Below are 14,427 nucleotides of genomic sequence, written 5' to 3'. Positions count from 1 at the left end.
ATGAAGGGATGCACATGGTTAGAAACAATACTCATATGCTGTGGAATTCAAGCAATTCAATTCAATTAAAATTTATTTGTATAGCACTTTTTACAATAGACATTGTCTGAAAGCAGCTTTACAGAAATATATAAACACGGTATACAGATATTAAAAGTGCGAATTTATCCCAACTGAGCAAGCCGGTGGTGACGGTGGCAAGGAAAAACTCCCTAAGATGTTAAGAGGAAGAAACCTTGAGAGGAACCAGACACGGAAGGGAACCCATCCTCATCTTGGTAACAACGGATAGTGTGAAAAAGTTAATTATGGTTTTATATGAAGTCTGTTTGGCTTTAGAAGCAGCTGTAGACCCAGCAATCAGGAACTGGAGTAGATGAGAGCTCCATCCAGAGGTAGGACGATGATTGATTGGTATTAACAGGCCCAAAGTGTACCAAGCGTACCAAGAAAACATTCCCCACACCACCTCCACCAGCCTGGACTGTTGACACAAGGCAGGTTGGGTCCACACATTCATGCGGTTGGTGCCAAATTCTGACCCGACCATCTGTGTGCTTCAGCAGAAATCGAGATTCGTCAGACCGGACTACGTTTTTATGATTTCCAGACTGTTGAGTTTTGATGAGCCTGTGCCCACTACAGCCTCAGCTTGTTCTTGGCTGACAGAAGTGAAACCAACGTGGTTTCCTGCTGTTGTAGTCCATCCGTATCTGAAGGTTTGTATGCATGGCACTGCTGCCACACGATTGGCTGATTAGATAATTGCATGAATGAGATGATGTACGGGTTTTCCTAATAAAGTGCTCCATGAGTGCATATTGCCGTTCAAGTTATTTTCAAAATGTTTATTATCAGAGGCTCTCGGCCAATTGAGCTGTTGGCTAAATTCTCTGCATACAGGAAATACATTTTGGATGTCTCGCGAGACTGTCCACTCTATACATTATTGTGAGACCCGTAACATGTTCAGTGCGCGGCCTTATTCCGCAACGCACGAGCTGTTACCATAGTGATCAACTTTCCAGACGCTTCCTCGCGCTGAGCAAGTGGACAAGGTAAAGAACGTCGAGAAAGTAAGTGACTAAACTATTCGTACTAGCCTAGCGTTTCCGGTTACCAAACATTTTCTACGCTATGTTCGAGTTTGTATGGAAACTTGGGAAATGTATTTACGTACGTTTAGAAAACGTTTGTTTTATAAGAACCTTAGCGAACGAAGTTAGCCTAGCTAGTTTTTGCCAGTGAAAATAGGCATGGCTTTCTGTAATTTGTATGCAAAGTGCAACACTTCCGCATGTCTCTCCCTTTCCTTCATCCATTACCACCGTGGGTTCTCCCAAAAAAAAAGGGGGCGAAAAGTTCTTCCGAACCCTATCCGGTTGTCTTCGTGACGTATATCCGCTTAGAACTGTGTATATACGCATGCGCGCTCCCCACATTTCTCTTGATTTAAATATGTGCTATGAACTCGTATAGCTGAATTCGAGCTAAATTTGTGTCTCCAAGTTTTTGTTGTCTTCATTTCCAGGTAATTCAGAACTTCCAACTGATGATTGATGAACACGAAAAGGTGACTTTTTTTTCAGAAGGCAAAAGAGCTAAAAATGTAGATATTATTGATTGCAGTTACTACTCAGTGTTACAAAGTGAATATTATATGTAGCTTTTTGTGAAATATTTGTCTGTCTACTAAGTATGTATAATTGTATTTTTAGTGCATGTCTAATGCATCCTATAGGATACATTAACATACATATTTATGTATAGTTTTAAATTTTTCTTGTCGGTTGTTCATTTGTATAAATGCTAGTGTGTGCAGTGTTAAATAAACCCCCACAAATGTTATGTGAACTCCCCCCCCCCCCCCCCAAAATTGTGATATTTTATTATTTTAGATATTTTTATTAATAATTATTGGTAATATTATCAAACTCATTTAGGTCAGATTTGTTATTTGTGTCATAAGTTTACTCAACAGTTATGTCTGTCAGTTTGTGATCTCACTAAATCAGTTCAAACCAAATGTCTCCTTTTTCGTCTGAGTCAGCAGGTTCAAACATACAGGGTTGTATTTCCACAGTGTGGATTCTAGCCAGGTTATGATGGTGCACACTGGTATTAGTAATAGCATAGTGTCGTGGTTCTCAGAGTAGGGCCCGGGGACGCTAGGCATCCACACAGTATAGCCAGTTTTAATGGAGATGATTGACGATTAGTCATTATTATAGCTTTAAGCCTAAATGGTCACTTAAACTAAATTGACTTAAAAAGAACAAGTTAATATAATACAATACAAAATATTTTTTCTTTCATCACCGTGTATCTGGTTTGGCATTTTACAGGTGAAGTTTCACAACAAAAAGTAATAATTATTACAGACAATATAATTGTATGAATTGTGAGCCTTATGGGCTTAATATTTGTTTTAATAGTTGCATTTGATGAAGACCCAGAGAATATTAAATGGTCTATTTTAATTATTTTAACGGTTTCCATTTACACAATCAGGGGTTTTTGTCAAACTGTCCAAACTACTGCTTCAGTGAACTACATCTCTGTGTATGTGAACACAATGTGACCTACTCACTGCCCTGGCTTCCAAACAGGCACTGGAGAAATATCGTGTTTACTAATTAAATACCTTCATAAACAATAAAACAAGCGTTTCCTTTTACTTTAGACGACAAAACAGCGAGTCTGTCTAGAGTAAAACACACAGACAGACACTGTCGGACATGTTGGCGGAGAGGCTCCTAGACGCAGACCGCAGGCCCGGTGCTGGTTGGTTGAAACCTGCTGCCTGTTACCCGGATGTAGCAGTGGGGAAACTACGTCATTGTTCACCGCCGGACGCTCAATGGATATTATAATGGACGAACACAACTAGATAATTATTAATAAAAATCACAGGTATGTTCATGATTCGATTTTAATATTATGAGATGATTGTTGGTGGGATCCTCGTAGGCGCGGTGTAACTCTGTAACGTGTCCGCCGGTGAAGTGAAAGGGCCGGTCGGTGCGGTGAGTGGATGATCTCGGTGCTGAGAGTACGCTAGCTAAAGCTAATGTTTCTGGGCTAAAGCGCACCGGCGAATTTTAAATCTCGTGCCCCTCCTATTCTGGTGTCCACCAGCTTCCCCGCGCACACGTTCAAAACACCGCACTAATGTAACCGCCGCACATTTGCATGTGTAGTAGCAGCAGCAGCAGCAGCAATAGTAATAGTAGTAGTTCACTCGGGTTGTGGCAGCGCGGAACAGGGCAGCTGTCTCGTGTTCCGCGCTGCTGGTCCACACGGCCAAGGCGGCATAATACTGTCCTGAATACCGTACTGAATACTGTCAAATAATAGGCCACCAGATGGCGTACTGTTTTTGCCTTACTGTTTAGTACAGATGAGAGCAGTACGGATTTAAACCCGTGTACTGTGTAGTACAATAATATACTATGCGCTTGGGATTGTGTAATAGTCGGATTTTAGTGTGTCGCCGTTACCATGGCGTTCATGACACAATGAGAATCCGAATACGAACCCGAATTCGAACAGATGCGCACGCGGAGCGGCAAGTACCACACTTCGTTTTGATTTGTTTTCCTTTTCTCTTGTGTTTTGAAAAGAAAACAAAAATTTCGTCGTGTTTACTTTCGTTACTGTTTCGGCGCGAGGCCTGTGTCGTTCTCGCCCGCCGGAGTTAGCGTTAGCGTTAGCCCGGCTGTAATTGGAGGACGGCGGTGGGAGTGAAGCGGTGTAGTGCCAGGGTTTGTCTTCTCCCACCACACTGCGTCTTCAGGTTAAAATGCCCAAGTAGCTGTGAAGTAGCTACTCAATAAACCGAAACTGTAACTGAACTCGTTACATCCTGAGGCCGTGAAAGAGAGGACCCTGTTCTTAATCATGGCTAATGCTAAGCCTGCCCAGTTACTGCCATCACATAGCTAAAGCCTGAAGATTCGCAGATTATTAAACAGTAAACTCAAGAATTTCTCACAGTGCCGGCTCTGTGTTTTTTTTTTTTTTTTTGGGGGGGGGGGTTGTTTGTTTGTTTGTAACCTACAACAGCGGGTTGGTTGTTTGGAAGTTCAAGGTTTCGCCAATGTCGACATTTCACTTGCGTTTCCTGCAAGTCACGTGGTGTCCTGGTAGTGTAGCAGGGTTCAGTCTGTCTGCAACAGTGCTACATCAAAACGTGCACCTAAATTCCTGTCTCCAGGAAACAGTTTGTAAGAAACAGTCCGTTTGGTTGAAATGCTTTTATAATAATGATGATAATGCCGTAGTAACCTCTAGTACCAGACAGCTTTTCTGCCTCCAGCTGTTAAAATGCAACCATAAAATGATTCATAATGAGTGTATGGCACTGGTAAGATACTATATCAGCTACATACTTACCAGTGCTTGTGGGGTTCCCCCCCCCCCTTTCTGGGAGAAGATTTGAATTATACGACTCGCGTAGGGTGGCTAAACTAGATATTAAAGTGACCAAAACGTGTAATATTATTAACAACATAAAAACAAATAAGTAAATAGATGTTTAAAAGTATGGCTTAGAGATTATCATGCTTGCCTTTCACCTCAAGGGTGGGGGCATGAATCCTGCTTCCCCCTGCATGCTTGGAGCTTGCATGCTCTTCCTGTTCATGAGCTCCTTTTGGGTATGCTGGTTTCCTCCCCCAGTCCAGAGACATGTGTTGTAGGCTGATTGGCATTTCAAAATTGTCTGTAGTGTGAATGTGTGTGTGTTTGTGCCCTGTGATGGGTTAGCACCCTGTCCAGAGTGTGTTCGGCCTTGTGGCCAGAGTTCCCTGGGATCAGCTCTGGGTTCCCCCGTGACCCTGTGTAGGATAAGCAGTACAGAAACTGGATGGATGTTGAGAAGGGAACTTTATCTAATCTGTGCATTTTACAGAATGAACGATGACTATAGTTGACAAAGCTTCAGAGAAATCTGACTTTGAGTCAGCGCAGTGCAAGCACTCCAGCTCCCTGACTCCTGTCTCCTCTGGAGGCGTGGACAACGGCAGCTCCAGCTGGAGTGTCGACTCTTCTACAGCCGAGCTTTCCAGGGCCATGGCTACGTGTGTTGAAGTTGCTGTGTATGGAGGCACTACAACACTTCCTGCTGAGAGGACAAATGAGCAAGGCAAGTACTTCACAGTTTACTTCCTCTTACAAGGTTATCCGGTTATGTGTCTTGTATGTAGGGAAAGCTTATAAAGCATGATTTGTCTGCTTTATCACACAGTGGCCATGAGTTTTGGCGATGGCATCACTCTGCCCCAAAAGGTCCTGTTTCCATCAGAGCGTCTCAGCTTGAAATGGACCCAAGTCCATCGTATTGGAGCAGGCCTCCAGAACCTGGGCAACACATGTTTCCTGAATTCAGCTCTTCAGTGTCTTTCATACACTGCACCTCTTGCCAACTACATGTTGTCCAGAGAGCATTCCAAAACATGTGGGTCATCATACGTTGTGCTGCATATTTTGTCCAAAATTCTGATGTATTTGGTATACTGTGATTCTAATCGTTGCTGTATTTTTTTTTTCTCAAAGGTCATGAGCCTGGATTTTGCATGCTGTGTACCATGCAGAATCACATCACCCAGGTGTTTGCTAATTCGGGGAATGCCATTAAGCCCCTTGGAGTGTTGCATGAACTAAAACGTGAGTGTTCACCTACTGGTAAATGAAAATAATATACTTTGTTTTGGATTCAAGCATTTTTACAGTGCTGTGATAAAGTATTTGCCCCATCCTGATTTCTTCTGTTTTTGTGCTTATAGTATCTCGTCCTAAATTGTTTCAGAAATGAAAACAAAATCTTAAATAAAACAAAGGCAATCTGAGTAAACACAAAATACAGTGTTTAAATGATAGTTATTTACTGAAGCAAAAATGTTATCCAATACCAACTGGGCCTGTGTGAAAATGTATTTGCCCCCGTAGTTACTAATTCCCCAAATCTATGAAACTGCATTCATAATGGGGTTCAGCTGGACCAGATGCAACCAGGCCTGATTACTGCAAACCCTGTTCAATCAAATCAACACTTAAATAGAACTTTTTCAACAGCATGAAGTTGGTTAAAAGTAGAGATGCACCGATGTATCGGCCATTAAAGGCTATTTTTCCCGCTATCGGCCAATAGTTTAAAAACATCTGATAATCAGGGCCGATTATATCCTGTCAATCAAAAGAGGGCGGGAAAACACATTGATTTTGTAAAGATGATGTCTCTTGGGTGGAATGATGACAAAACTGCAGTTTGTAATGTCTGTAATCTCTGCACTGCTAAATTTTACACTGGACGCTGCAGCAGTGAAACTGCCACTACCGCTGCTCGTTCTGAATTAAAGGGCCAGTGCATCGTTGAAAGATTTAAATGAAGATGAGTTGTAAAAAGGTATATATTGCTATAGATTGCATGGGAAAATATTTGTAGAGTAGTATTTTGCATACGTAGTTAATGTTAATGAGTTAATATCATTAAAAAAAAGTTTATATTAGGCCTATATATTACCAGTTTGATGTCAGTGATGAAGTAGAAATGCTTTTGTTAGTGGTGAGTGAATGTGAGACTAACAGGAGGTTTTTTAGAATTCAGTCAATGTTAATATGAATAAATAACATTCAATAAGTTAAGAAATCTTACTTTAATTTTCAGAATTTAATTAATGTGTTAATGTTAATTTGGGTAATGTGTTTTCTGTTTATGAGACCAGTTACTGTGAAACAACTTATTGAAATGGAGAGAATAAAGTTTTTATTTGCATTTCTTTCAGAATTGCGGAATGAATTATTATTCATTTAAAAGAAGGCATAAAAGGCAGAACTATCGGTCGATATCACTCTGAATAATCAGTTATCCGTATTGGTGCATCTCTAGTCAAAAGGTCTTACCCATGCCAAATGTTGAAAGAAACTTTATGCCGAAGTAGAAAGAAATTCCAGAAATGATAAGAGAAAAACTTTATTGATCCCAGACTGGGGCAATTCCCTCAGAAGAAGGTGAAGGTGATGGAAATACATCAGTCTGGGAAGGGTTATAAAGCTATTTCAAAGGCTCTGGAACTCCAAAGAACCACAGTGAGAGCCATTATCGACAAACAGAAAAACTCTGCACAGTAGTGAACTTTCCCACAAGTGGCCGACCTTCCAAAATTCCTCCAAGAGCACAGCAACTACTCATCCAGGAAGTCACAAAAGAGCCAAGGACAACATCAACGGACCTACAGACTTCTCTTGCACCAATAAAGATCACTGTTCATGACTCCACTATCAGAAAGATTCTGGGCAAAAATGGCATCCATGGAAGTGTGGCGAGGAGAAAACCACTGCTAACCCAGAAGAACATTTAAGGCTCATCTGAATTTAGCAAAAACACACCTTGATGATCTTCAAACCTTTTGGGAGAACGTTCTGTAGACTGATGAGTCGAAAGTGGAACTGTTTGGAAGACAGGGGTCCCATTACATCTGGCGTAAACCAAACGCAGAATTCCACAAAAAGAACATCATGCCTACGGTCAAGCATGGTGGTGGAAGTGTGATGGTGTGGGGATTCTCTGCTGCTTCAGGGCCTGGGCAACTTGCAATAATTGAGGGAAACATGAATTCTGCTCTCTACCAGAAAATCCTAAAGGAGAAATTCCGGTCTTCCGTACGCAAGTTGAAACTCAAGCGCATCTGGATTATGCAGCAAGACAATGATCCAAAGCATAGGAGTAAGTCCTAGTACTAGAAGTAAGTGAAAGACTGATCTCCAGTTATCGGAAGCGTTTGCTTGCAGTTATTGCGGCTAAAGGTGGCACAAAAAGATTTTACGTTTAAGGGGGCAATTACATTTTCACATTGGTGATAGGTATTGCATTTTTGCTTTAATTTAAAAAAAAAATGTATTTTGTGTTTACTCAGGTTGCCTTTGTTTTATGTTGTATTTGTTTGAAGATCGAAAACTATTTAGTATATGAGACGCACAAAAATAGAAGAAATCACACCAATGTAACTGTGTTTTCGCATAATTTAGGGATTGCAAAGCATTTCCGGTGTGGGAATCAAGAGGATGCCCACGAGTTCTTGCGGTACACAGTGGATGCTATGCAAAAGGCCTGTCTGCCTTCCAATAAGTGAGTCTGCTTAAAATATACCTGTATCAATGTGGTGCAGTGTTTAGTATTAGTGCTTGACTTGTTTAGTTGTGTTACGTTATGTGTTGACCATTTGCACACCTGGTATTCTATCGACTGCTTGTCTGCCCTGGAACCTGAAAAATTTAGGGTGGTGATGTACAGTAAATTGAAATAACTATTAAAATGTGGTTTAAAAATTTTCGATCCACTTAGACCTATTCAACTTTTAATCTGTTCCTGTGTATGAGTAGTCACACGGTAATCAAATCACTACAGAAGGAAATTAATTTCACTTTCTAAAAAAAAAAAAACAAATGAGCGGGGGAATCTGTTTAATGTGTGTTTTTATTTATTTATCTATTTATTTTTTAGCTAAATCTATTTGAATCTGGTTGAGTGTAGATACCCGTCTAAATGAATGAGAAACACTCATGCCAGCTGTCTCACATGTTTACACAATTCCCAAAATCTCTGATTGTGTTTGACATTTTCATTTGAACAGACTTGACAGGCAAACACAGGCCACTACTCTGATCCATCAGATATTTGGAGGATATTTGAGGTCCAGAGGTGAGTTGGCAATTATGCACTTATGTCTTTATCTGCTGCCTTTTTTTTAATCGACAGAGACAACTGCTAGATTTGAACATTTCTGTCTGTAAATACAATAAAGTTGAGAATTTTATTGATGGTATGACTAATTGAATGATCTGTATCCTTAGTAAAGTGTGGGAACTGCAAAGCAGTATCAGACACCTTTGATCCTTATTTGGATATTGCACTGGATATCAAGGTAACATTTGTTGTGGAGGAAAAACTTTGGTACTTTTATTGAATGTTTACTCTACTGCTGCTATAACTGCACTGTATTGTATAGGCAACATTATATTGCTTCATTACTTGATCAATACAGCCGCTATATAGTGTTTAGGATGGACTGTAGCTCAACAGCTGTTACATTTAAAGTGATGTTTACTTGTGCTGTCTTGCAGAATGCCCCAACTATTACCAAGGCTCTTGAGCAGTTTGTTAAGGCTGAACAGTTGGATTGGGAGAACGCCTACAAGTGCAGCACGTAAGTAGCACATGCCATATCTGAGTCCACTCAAACTTTTATATTCAAAATAACAGTTCCTGCTGAAATAAGGTGTAGACCATCAACCTTATTCATATTATGTTCTTCCTGTAGTTGTAAGGAAATGGTGCAAGCCTCAAAAAGATTAAGCATTCACCGCAACTCCAATGTGCTCACCATCTCTCTGAAACGCTTTGCCAACTTCAGTGGAGGCAAAATCTCCAAGGTAGGTATTTCTTGTAAATGTTTCAATAGGCCAGGCAAATTGTTTGTTTTGACATATCATTGTCCAAATATACAAAGAAATATCGGGGGATCTCTTGCTGTTATACACTGTAGGGCTGCAACTAACGATTATTTTCATCATCGATTAGTTGGCCGATTATTTTTCGGATGGAGTGGGGCAAACTTTCAGTACGCTTTTTTTTTTTGTTTGTTTTGTTTGTTTATTTAAAATAAAATCCACAAACTGTGTGTTGCAAATATAAACTTCAGACTAAAACTTTACACAACTGTTTGTCCAAAACAGAAAAGAACCCAATACACACACACACACACACACACACACACACACACACACACACAAGAATATATATTATTCATGTAGGACTGCAGTATAACTGGGTGCTTTTTGTGCATCCATAAAAATAACATATAAATACTTATATACAATATAAACTAAAATAAATGAATATATTCATTATTATCTTACTCGCGCTCCTATTGCGTGTCTATACTGCGCGTGATCAGCAACACGGCCTCGTTACTTACACGTCACTTCCGTTATAATAAACGACAGAATTTACACCGCAAATGCGCAAATACAGCATGTAATGAAATTAAACTTGAATTTAACTAAACCTTTTAAGCAACTTGCACCACTTTCCCCTGCCCCTTACACACAGTGGAACATTTAGGATATAAACATAACTTTGTGCTCATGCAGCACTGTTTGATCTCCACGGTGTTTAATATAAAATGCTTCCATGCCTTAGAGGACTTTCTTCCTCAGTCACTTGACGATTTCGCCTCCGTCTGATGGTGACTGAGGTCATGTTGGGAATAAAAGTTAAAGCTGACAGAAGTAAACTGAAGTAAGTCATTGTCTGTGACTCTGGGTATCTGCTAATGCTAGCGTGCGTATGACGTCATGCGCCGTCGCCTAGAAGCGGCTTATACTTCCGGTTAGTAAAAAACCGCTAGTGATATTTCAGATGATATTACCTTTCTAAAATCCACACACTAGACGTTAGAGTGCACAGTGTAAGTGTACAGTACTTCATTTGGGACACAACTTTAGTATTTACTCTCCGAAGCGTGTTTTCGGAAGAGAAGTAACGTAATGAGTAAATCTCCCCTGTGCCGCGTGCAGACCAACTACTCGATAATGAGATTCATTGGCAACGATTTTCATAATCGATTAGTTGTTGCAGCTCTAATGCACTGTAAATCTTCCTCTGCACAGGATGTGAGATACTCTGAGTATCTTGACTTGCGGCCCTACATGTCTCAGTCTCACGGAGAGTCGCAGATTTACGGGCTGTATGCTGTTCTGGTGCACTCAGGCTTCAGCTGCTATGCCGGACACTACTACTCCTACGTAAAAGTGAGACCTACCGCACATGTTCAACGCTCAGCCTTTTCTCGAGCCTAAACAAGTGCTTTCTGATAGTGCTGATGGATGGACTAATGTGTAAATGTGTGATGCTTTGTTTCAGGCAAGTAATGGTCAGTGGTATCAGATGAATGATTCATCAGTGACTCCCACTGATATACGATCTGTGCTGAACCAACAAGCATACCTGCTGTTCTACATCAAGCACGGGTATGTTATGGTTATTAACACTTAAATAGAAATACATTTTTAATTGGGATGTAGCCTGTTTTTATAAAAAAAAACTCTCTTGTGATTTTATTTTTAGGTCTACAGACCTGAAAAGTGGAGATTCAACCCAGATGGGTTTTACTCCAGGCCACTCATCCCCACGACCAGTTGTAACACCCAAGCTAAACGGGCATTCTTATACCTCCTCATCAATAATTGGACCACAACTCCCTCCTCACATGTTAAAGGTACAGACATAGCATGATCAAAGAGATTTTTAGTCACAATAAAATCCCAATTTTCTGATTCACCTCAGCCAACCATTGTGCTTATTTTGCAGAATAACTCGTATGTCAACGGAACTGGTTCCTCAAAGGAGCATTACAGTGGCTCAAAGCCAAGCAGCAGTGACGTTAGCGGAGTGAACAAAGCCGCCTCCAATTTGTCGCACTCTTCCATATCATCCTCCGTTTCTCAACAACCCGTCCAGCCCACGGGCATCCCAGAGCCACAGAAGAGGCCCAAGATGAGCTTTGTCGTCGGCTACGGAAAGGTGGTGCGGTGCAACCGGACTCCATCAACCTCCAACAGCTCAGCCAGTAATTCACACCCACAGTCCTCATCCTCTACCTCAAAATTCCAGCGCTCCAAGCAGGTCAACGGCACATCCTCGTATCGCAGTGCTACTTTCCTGGTTCCTTACGACGAGGAATCGTCTGAGGAGTCTGACCAGGAGAGTAGAGTCATGGACAATGGTACGGCTAAGCCTTATGGCGTTGCCAAGGCAGCCAGTGGGGACGGAGGCATGCACAGCCCTCACTCTCATAGTTCAAGCTCACTCTTGCCCGAAAAAAACAGATCTAACAGCTTGTCAGAGTCTCTCACTGGTGCAAATGGGTCAGGACATGGCCCCCTGAATGGCTATCACAAAGTCAACGGCTTCAAACATCCTGACAAGGTGCGAAACTTCTTCTCTTTGGCTGCTCCTCTGTGATGTTTTACCATTCGAATGAATAGAAATCATCTTTGATTTTTTTATTTTTTTGCTTTTTACTGATAGTAATACTTTTCTCTATTTATTTAAAACACTTGTAATGAAATGCCTGTGTGGCTATTAACATCCTTTGGCTGATTTTTTTTTTTTTTTTTTTTTTTTTTTTTTTTAGGCATCAGACAGTCCAACTTCTGAATCGTCCGTAAGCGACACTAACAGTTTGGATTCTCAGAGTGCGTCAAGGTAAGCAACTTCTCCTAATCACACAATCTCTTTACCTTTGTTCAGTCTGGCGCATTCTAGATCATACAAGAAAAACAACTAAGATTCTTGTACTTTATACTCTCTGTTCAGCTCCAAGTCAGAGAGCCTCCTCTCCTCAACACCCTCCACGGAAAGGGCTAAACCACTCACTGATCCGTTCACTAAGCCTGTCTCGCACCCAGTACCCGCACCTGGCGCAGACACCCAGACACTGGCTAAGCCAGCAGAAGTGACGCCTAGCACACAGGCAGCCTTAACAGAGGCATCAAGTCAAGTGAAGGCCACAGCAGAGTCCACTCTGAGCAATCACAGTCTCACCCAGCAGGCAAGTGATGAACTTGCATCGTCAAACAAACCCAAGGTGGAGACGGAGTCTGTAAACGGCACGAATGGCAAAGACGACGTGAAAACATGTCAGTCAGACAAACCCAGCTCTTGGGAAGGAAAAAGCCACCAAGAGCACGATAGAGATTTAAAGCAGCCACATGTTTCTCCTGCCGCAAAGGACAGAGATAAAGACAAGGAGAGTCATCGAAACTACAGAGAGCTCCAGGACAGGAGCAGAGAACGTTATGGACATGGCCATCGGCCAGAGAGAGAGTATTATCCACGTAAGGATCGCTCCCGCAGTCACCACAGAGATAAAGAGGGAGCTCGGTGCCGAGACAGATATGCGTACCACCGCCGAGACCACCATTACAAAAGAGGCCGGTCGCGGGATTGGGAGCGGGACAGGAGATACCAGTCCTTGCACTGCTCTTCAAACCGCTATTATAGAGAGCTGGCCTGGCGCCGTGCACGCGAAGACAGTCATGATCGGTGGCACTACAATGGAGAGCAGAGCAGCAATAGAGCAAAGCCCTCCTCTCCACGTTCCACCAGCCCCTCGCCCCGGCACAGGACCAGAAAACTCATCTTGTCAGGCGAAGACAGCACGTCTGAGGAGCGCAGGGCCAAGAAATACAAAAAATCTAAGAAGAAAAATAAAGATAAGCACAGGTAAGTAAACGTTTATTTTTTTCTCGTTGTCTCTGATCTGCAACAGAGAACTACCCCTATGGTAAATAGTTTTCCTAGGCTTACATTTCTGTAAGGAATATTGCTTGCGTTCTGCAGGAGTTTGGAAAGGGACGTGTCCGACAAGGCCCAGGACAGCAGCTCCAGCCTACACAAAAAGAAGAAAAAGAAGAAGAGGAGGCGCGAGGCGGAGGACGGAGCTCGCAGGGAGAGACAGTCCACCCTCAGCTCAGACAAGCGTGATTGGAATGGCGAAGAGAGGAGAAGCCATAAGTGCCGGCGCAGCTCTGACCGAGATGGTTCTCCTCACCGTGCCAAGCTGTCATGCACTGAGGACCATCGCCAGCTCAACGGTCTCTTGGGTATGCATAATGACATTTGTTTTTAAAAGCCTGTTTTGGTTTGATGTCAAATTCTCCTCCACAGTGAATTCTCTTGTTCATGTGCAGCAGGTGATGGCGTAAACCGTTACAACGGATATGTCCAAGGATTCTGTCATAAAGAAATGGATGCACCGGTTAAATATGGAGACCTGAACCATACTTCCTCTAACAAAAATGGGAAGATATTCTTATGTGGAGGAGACAATGGAGAGACAGGCCCCGTGCCATGCAGATGTAAGTATATTTTGTTTGTAGGAAGCATATTGTTCTTTGGGAATTAATGTTGTGTACTTGAACTGTTTACTCTCACAACGTAAGACAACCAAATTAAAGCGTCATCCACTGTCTTTCTACAGAAAACGGCGACTTTTGGAGACCTGCCTCAGACCTAAGGTGAGACATTGACGGTAGTAAAATGGTGGTAAAATAACATAAGATGTAGTTAGTTTTAATATCGTTATTATGCATACTTATGGCTTCCCCCCCCCCAGATCTCAGAGGACAAGGAAGAACTCGACACTTTCTAAATATTGTAAAGGTGCTTTATTCAATAAAGACATACTGTATTTTTTGCAACAAAAATGCTTTAAAAAATTTTTTTTTTAGGGTTAAGGATTTTTTTTTATACCATGCTATACAGCTGAACTTTGAAGAAAAACTCAATGGAAAAATGTGTATATATATATATATATATATATATATATATATATATATATATATATATATATATATATATAT

The 14,427-nt window shown here is 41.5% G+C and overlaps 1 protein-coding gene across 7 annotated transcripts; it reads left to right on the top strand.

The window, feature by feature from the left end:
* The first annotated feature begins 1,315 nt into the window (after positions 1 to 1,315).
* Positions 1,316 to 14,329, top strand: usp42 (ubiquitin specific peptidase 42). 7 transcript variants are annotated; one of them, XM_053639275.1, is made up of 20 exons: positions 1,316 to 1,573; positions 2,684 to 2,913; positions 4,913 to 5,146; positions 5,249 to 5,458; positions 5,557 to 5,667; positions 8,029 to 8,128; positions 8,634 to 8,701; positions 8,854 to 8,924; positions 9,124 to 9,206; positions 9,321 to 9,432; positions 10,672 to 10,812; positions 10,925 to 11,031; positions 11,129 to 11,279; positions 11,372 to 11,989; positions 12,198 to 12,268; positions 12,380 to 13,288; positions 13,406 to 13,668; positions 13,759 to 13,923; positions 14,046 to 14,082; positions 14,181 to 14,329. In XM_053639275.1, coding segments are annotated over exons 3-19 (3,408 nt in total). In that variant the 5' UTR covers positions 1,316 to 1,573; positions 2,684 to 2,913; positions 4,913 to 4,920; the 3' UTR covers positions 14,048 to 14,082; positions 14,181 to 14,329. The 7 variants fall into 7 exon arrangements, with proteins under 7 accessions (XP_053495250.1, XP_053495247.1, XP_053495245.1 ...); XM_053639272.1 differs by having other exon boundaries at positions 1,318 to 1,531; positions 13,756 to 13,923; XM_053639270.1 differs by having other exon boundaries at positions 1,318 to 1,573; positions 13,756 to 13,923.
* The last annotated feature ends 98 nt before the right edge of the window (positions 14,330 to 14,427 follow it).

Source organism: Ictalurus furcatus, chromosome 13 (genome assembly GCF_023375685.1).
Source record: "Ictalurus furcatus strain D&B chromosome 13, Billie_1.0, whole genome shotgun sequence".
In the NCBI taxonomy this organism is placed as follows: domain Eukaryota; kingdom Metazoa; phylum Chordata; class Actinopteri; order Siluriformes; family Ictaluridae; genus Ictalurus; species Ictalurus furcatus.
Note: the sequence above shows the minus strand (reverse complement) of the source record. Positions and strands in the feature narration are given on the sequence as shown.